This window comes from Cenococcum geophilum (genome assembly GCF_001692895.1).
Source record: "Cenococcum geophilum 1.58 unplaced genomic scaffold K441scaffold_10, whole genome shotgun sequence".
Taxonomy (NCBI): Eukaryota; Fungi; Ascomycota; class Dothideomycetes; order Gloniales; family Gloniaceae; genus Cenococcum; species Cenococcum geophilum.
The window spans coordinates 1214716-1221593 of record NW_027137568.1 but is presented as its reverse complement, the minus strand read 5'-3'; the positions used below and the strand labels follow the sequence as shown (position 1 = coordinate 1221593).

The 6878-nt window shown below is 35.2% G+C and overlaps 1 protein-coding gene across 1 annotated transcript; it reads right to left on the bottom strand.

The window, feature by feature from the left end:
* Positions 1-3830: 3830 nt before the first annotated feature.
* K441DRAFT_547959 (uncharacterized protein) lies at positions 3831-3992 on the bottom strand (the record flags this gene model as incomplete). The annotated part of the gene is made up of 1 exon (XM_067642938.1): positions 3831-3992. A coding segment is annotated over one exon (162 nt), but the record flags the coding sequence as incomplete, so codon positions are not given.
* Between the last annotated feature and the right edge of the window lie 2886 nt (positions 3993-6878).

The following is a 6878-nucleotide window of genomic DNA, read 5'->3' as shown; positions in this document are numbered from 1 at the left end:
TAAATATATAATAAAGATAATTTGTTTAGCTAGAGGATAGACTAAAATTACCTTCCTTTATTAGGGAAATCCGAACTAACCGCAAGATACTAGCCGCGAGGGCTAACCCTACCTATTAGTAGGATGTTAGGGACCGCGACCTAGCCTTTGCCTAAGAAGATGCCCATTATAAGGCCGAGAGGAACTCTTTTATACCGATAAAGATACTCCCCTAGAGCGCTACGGTTAATAAAGACCCTATATACGGTAGCGGGACAAATAGTAATATAGATAATATCTAAATTACGTAGATTTAACTAATATAGAAGAGAATATATTAATAGGATATAAGAGATAACCTCTAAAAGATGCGATAGGAGCTAAAAGGAGTAATAATAACGCCTTTACCCTAGAAGCCCCTAAGGTCCTATATACCCCCATTGTTACACAACCCCCCTATAGTAGATATCGCGGCAATTAGCGCTATAGCATTCCACTTTAATATATACAGGAGGGATAATAAGGTCTTTATAACTAGCTTATACAAAATTAACCGGATTATTAATAAGAGGGAAGAAACGCTAGCTAAGGAAACTAATAAGGAACTAGTTAAACGCCTTTTCCCTACTATTTATACGGGATATAAGAATGTATTCTTAAAAGCGGCTTTAGATAAGTTACCTTCTTATCAGATATACAATTATAAGATTTAATTAGAAGCCAATAACTCGCTAAAATATAGCCCTCTCTACTAATAATTAATGGATAAGCTAAAAGCAATAAAGTAGTACTTAATTGAGAACCTTAATAAAGGGTTTATTAAGCTAAGNTAAGCCCCTTTTACTTCCCCTATTTTATTTATAAAAAAGCCTAATAGAGGCCNTTGTTTCTATATTAACTATTAAAAGCTAAACGCTATTACTTAAAAGGATTAGTATCCTATTCCTTTAATTAACGAGACCCTTACACGTTTAAGCTAGGTAAAGATCTTTACTAAACTTAATATCCGCTAAGCTTTCTACCAAATTAGGATAAACCCTATATCTAAAAATTTAATAATATTCTATACCCGTTATAGGTCCTATAAATATAAAGTTCTTCCTTTTAGATTAATAAATGGGCTAGCTATATACTAAAGGTATATAAACAATATCCTTTTTAACTACCTTAATAAATTCTACACGGTATACCTAAACGACACCCTTATATACTTAGACGACAAACTTAAGTATAAAGTTTATATAAAGAAGGTCCTAGAGAGACTACGGAACGTAGGCTTATAAGTTAATATTAAGAAATGTAAATTTAGAGTAAAACGTATAAAGTACCTTAGGTTTATTATTACTATAAAAGGAATTAAAGTTAATTCTAAAAAGGTTAAAGCAATCCGTAACTAAAAACCCCCTTATACCATAAAAGGGATCTAGTCCTTTCTTAGTTTTTATAACTTTTACCACTAGTTTATCCGTAACTATAGAGTTGTAGCTAAGCCTCTTATACAACTTACCCGGAAAGATACGCCCTTTATCTTTAATAGTAACTATATAAAAGCCTTTAAAGAGTTAAAAAAGCGGCTTATCTCTTTTTTAATCCTTTATTACTATAACCTAGACTTTAAATTAATATTAGAAACGGACGCTTCTAATAGAGTTATAGCGGGAATCCTATTACAGCTACATTAAGACGGTAAATAGTACCCTATTACCTTCTTCTTAAAAATAATAAACCCGGCTAAGTATAACTATAAAATATATAATAAAGAAATACTAGTTATTATTCAATCGCTATCCTAATAGCGCGCGAAGCTTAAAGGTATAAACTCCTAGATTAAGATATATACAGATTATAAGGCCCTAAAGTACTTTATAACTATAAAGCAGCTTACTAAACAGTAAGCCTAGTAGGCCAAAGTACTCTCCTAATTCTTTTTTATAATTATATATTATTCTAGCAAGTAAAACTCTAAGGCTAATGCCCTTACTTAAAGAGAATAAGATATAGGACCTTAGGATAAGCTAAAGACCTAATACTAGACGCGCGCGCTCTTTTATCCCGAATAGCTTAACCCACGGATCCTTAAGGAGCTAGACTCCTAGTAAAACAAGCTAGTACTAATAAAGGAGTCCTTAAATAAACTAATAGGGCTAATTAACCGCCTTTTAATTGTAAACCGCATAGCTAACGCCCTAAAGGCCCTCCGCGATTAAGCTATAAGAGAAAACCCTAATTTTAAAATAAAGGAAGGATTGCTTCTATATTAAGAGCAGCTTATAGTCCCCAACGTTAATAATCTACGGACTAAACTAATTCGCGAAGCCTATTGCTAAGTCTCTACGGCATACCCTAGTAAGAATAAGACTCGTAAAATTATTAGCGGCCGCTACTACTAGCCTAAGATAGCTATAGATATTAATTAATATATATAAAACTATAATAACTACTAAAGAGCTATAATTCTATAAGATAAGACCCTAAAACTACTAAAACCGCTCCTAATACTAGAGCGCCCCTAGTAATATATCTCTATAGACTTCTATAAACTACCTATAGACCGTAACGGATATAATATGGTTATAATCCTAGTTAACTGCTTTAGTAAGCGCCTATTTTTAATCCTCTGCTATAAAAATATTAATGCTAAAGAGGCGGCCTAGCTATATATTTACTACGTTTACCAAATTTACGGACCGCTAGATACTATTATATCTAATTATAGGCCGTAGTTTATATTAGCCTTCTAGAACGAGTTTACCCAAATCCTAAGTATTAAGCTAAAGCTCTTTATAATGTATTACCCTTAAACAGACGGTTAGATAGAGATTATAAATTAGTATTTAGACTAGAGACTCCGGCCCTTTATTAACTACTTTTAGGATAACTAGTCTAAACTGTTCCCCCTAATAGACTATACCCAAGCAACCTTACCCTATAACTCTATAGGGTTTGCCCCTATTTAGCTAGAAATGGGCTACTTACCCTATATAAGCTTTAATTAGAAAAGACTAGAAGAACCCTAGACTATATATAAGAAACTATTTTATAGTAAGGCCTAGTAGTACGCTAAACGCTTAGAAGAGGCCTAGACGGTAGCCCATAAGAACTTAAAAAAAGCCTAAAGGTTAATAAAATAGTAGGTAAACAAACACCGCTAGGAACCTAACTTTGCCCCTAGTAATAGGGTCTAGGTTATAATAAAGAATTAAAGAACTAAACGGCCTAGCTATAAGCTAGACTACTAGATAGCAGGACCGTATAAGGTCCTAGAGAAGGTAGGTAATTTATATAAGGTAAAGCTCCCGGATTTAATTAGAGTTTACCCTTTTTTTTACTGGATAAGTTATGGAAAGCTATAAGTAACCTATTACCCAGGTAGAAGAATAAGCCTCCCCTACTAATTTAAGTCAGTGGCAATAATAAATAGGAAGTTAAGGAAATACTAATATATAAGCTAGTACGAGAAGCGCTAAAATACTATATTTAATAGAAGGGTTATAACCTAGACCTAACCTAGTACCCCGCTTAAAACTTTATAGGCTGCTCCTAGAAGCTTAATAAGTTTTATAATTAATACCCTAACTTACCCAGACCCCTAAAGTACCTAGATAAGTAAATAAAATATTAGTATAATAAAGATGATAAGTTACCGGAAGAGTATAAAGATAAGAACGCCCTAAGGCCTAAGGAACGAAGCCTACTATAATATACGGCCACCTAGATTTGCGCGTCACGTAAGGCCTTTAGATGTTTAGGAACTTTAACCGCCGGTTAAAGTTCTCTAATTAGCTAGATCTTTGCTAAGAGTTTTAGCGGCTACCCTTTTTACTTTAGCGCTTCCATATAACCTACGGTCGTTAAAGTAGTTGGAGAATTGCTTGCTGGGTCATTTCTTTATTTAAAGTATTTATGGGCTTCCCTACAACGCGTATTACTTTAAGCGCTATATCGCTATTATCTGCCCTCTCTCTAAGCCAAACAATTATATGGCTTGCTTTACTATAGATCTTCGCCATAGACTAAATCTAGTGTTCTTTCTCTTATTTATCTTCTTAGTTAATATAAACAACATCTACCTAGATGATTTGTAGAATATCGCGATCTTAAAGACGTAATAGCGCGGCGTAAAGGTTTAGCGTAACGGCTAAGTATTAATTGCCTATAAAAATAGACTAACGCTTATCTAAACCGCCCTATATATAAGATAATGCCTTGTACAGATAAGTCGCTTTATCCAATTCTCGTAGAGTGTACTTAAAGAGTTTGCATCGTATATTCGCCGTGTCATTTTTGTTTAGCATTAGGCGAAGTAAGCGAATACTATTAGGCATCTACGAAAGCGGAGAATAATAGTACTAAGATATAGCACAAGACATGGTACCTAGAAACTTAAACTTATGCAGATTTAATAACCCTAATAGGTAGTATAATAAGCCTAGTTGTTATCTACGATTAAGTACACGGCTTATAGCACTGCCACCCCCGCTAAGTCATATGTGAATTAAACCTGCGGCGTAGTATATCCTTACAGCCCCGCGCCGTGAGTAAGATTCTTATACCTCGCCTGCGCTAGTAGGGAGGGCGGCTGACCCGCACTGGCCATACCCTTGTTTTTGTGGCGTTTCCTAAACATTAACGCGGTTAAAGCTACGATCCACTTTATAAAGGAGATAGGACGTTTACACCTAAGTAAATAATAAGCCGATTTTAATAAGCGAATATACTTAAGGATCCTCTCTCTTACCTATACCTCTTAACCGACTACACTGGCGGCGTGAAGAAATTCCGAAAAGAATACGTTAATTAGCCTAAAGAGGTAAAAAGCTAACTAATAAGAGGGCGAGAAGATTTAATAAATAAAAAGGGCAAGAAGATTTAATAAATAAGAGGGCAAGAAGATTTAATAAATAAAAGCGTAAGAAGATTTAACAAATAAGAGCGTAAGAAGATTTAATAAATAAGAGTAAAGAAGATTTAATGTATAAGAGGGCGAGAAAATTTAATAAATAAAAGGGCAAGAAGATTTAATTAATAAGAGGGCGAGAAGATTTAACTAACGAGGGCGAGAAGATTTAACTAACAAGGGCGAAAAGATTTAACTAATAAGAGGGCAAGACAAGCCCAACCTAATTTTTTCTTAGGTGGTACTAAACTCCTTTCAGAACTAACGTTTCTCTAGGTATGGCTTTTCCTCCCTTACAGAAACAAGAGATCGCCCTAGAGGTGGCTCTGTAAAGCCTAAAGGAACTCTACTTATAAATAAAAGGGTTGGTCTAAAATACGTCAATGGCGCCGAATTTGAAAGTATAGGTGTGATTAAGAGCCCTGGGGTTAAAAAGCCCTAGGGGGAAAATCCCCTAGGGGAAAAAAGCCCTAGGGGAAAAATCCCCTGGGGGAATAATCTTGTAGGGGAATACACCCCTAGGGGAATAAACCCCTAGGGGAATAAAGCCCTAGGGGAATGGAACCGCAATGGAATGGAATTGTAAGGGAATGGAAACGCAAGGGCTTCTATAAATGGGCGAATCGCTAGGATTTATTTTTGTCCTTAGCTTCTCGGCTTTTAATTAGTTAGCACCTTACTGGCTTACGCTTTAACGAGTTGCCCTGCGCCGTTTTATGTGAAATTAAACTGCCCCGCCTTTACAAACAGTCTTAGAATTATCCCTTAACTCTAGTATAAAAGCGCAACTAAAGTCAAGAGCTATTAGCGTGGGAGTTAACTTACGCAACCTTATGCAATAATTATATTGTTATCTCTATTAGCTGCGGTTGTACTTATTCCAATAGGTTAAGATACGTCACATACGTAAAAGGATAGATCGTTTATGGTAGGGTTCGACAGCAACTAGATAATATTATTTTAGCTAACAGTGTAGGTATAGAGTGTAAATGTTCCTAGAGTATATTCTAGATATTCTACTAATATACTTAGTTGTAGGAAGTAAGTAGACCTACGAATACTAGGATATACGGCTGCTGCTAATCTTGTCCTATTTATTGGTGTAGGTTATAAGTAGACCTATAAATACCAAGATATGCGGCTGCCGCTAACCTTGTCCTGTTTCTTAGTATAGCGAGTAAGTAGACCTACGAATACTAAGATATGCAGCTACCGCTAACCTTATCCTATTTATTGGTGTAGGTAGTAAGTAGACCTACGAATACTAAGATATATAGCTGCTGCTAACCTTATCCTGTTTATTTGTATAGGATATAAGTAAACCTATAAATACTAAGGTATACGGCTGCCGCTAACCTTGTCCTATTTATTAGTATAGGTTGTAAGTAGACCTACGAATACTAAGATATATAGCTGCTGCTAACCTTGTCCTATTTATTGATATAGTATATAAGTAGACCTATAAATACTGAGATATACGGCTGCTGCTAACCTTATCCTGTTTATTAGTGTAAGGAGTAAGTAGACCTATAAATACTAAGATATGCGGCTACTACTAACCTTGTTCTATTTGTTGGTGTAGTATATAAGTAGACCTGCGAATACTAAGATGTATAGCTGCTGCTAACTTTGTCCTGTTTATTAGTATAGGGAGTAAGTAGACCTGTGAATACTAAGATATGCGGTTACTGCTAACCTTGTCCTATTTATTAGTATAGGATGTAAGTAGACCTATAAATACTAAGATATGCGGCTGTTATTAACCTTGTCCTGTTTATTAGTATAGGATATATATAGATCTGCAAATGCCCCTTATATGCGACCGCTTAAACTAGTACTAATATAGATATAGCCTAACGACTGGCTCTATACCTTTAATAATATATTTACTTAGGATTTCTTTAAAAGCCTACTATCTAGTATGCTACCGAGCTAGCTTGCCCCGGTCTAGTGTTATGCCTACTGCAATACTATTATAGCTATTAGCTATAACGTTAATCTT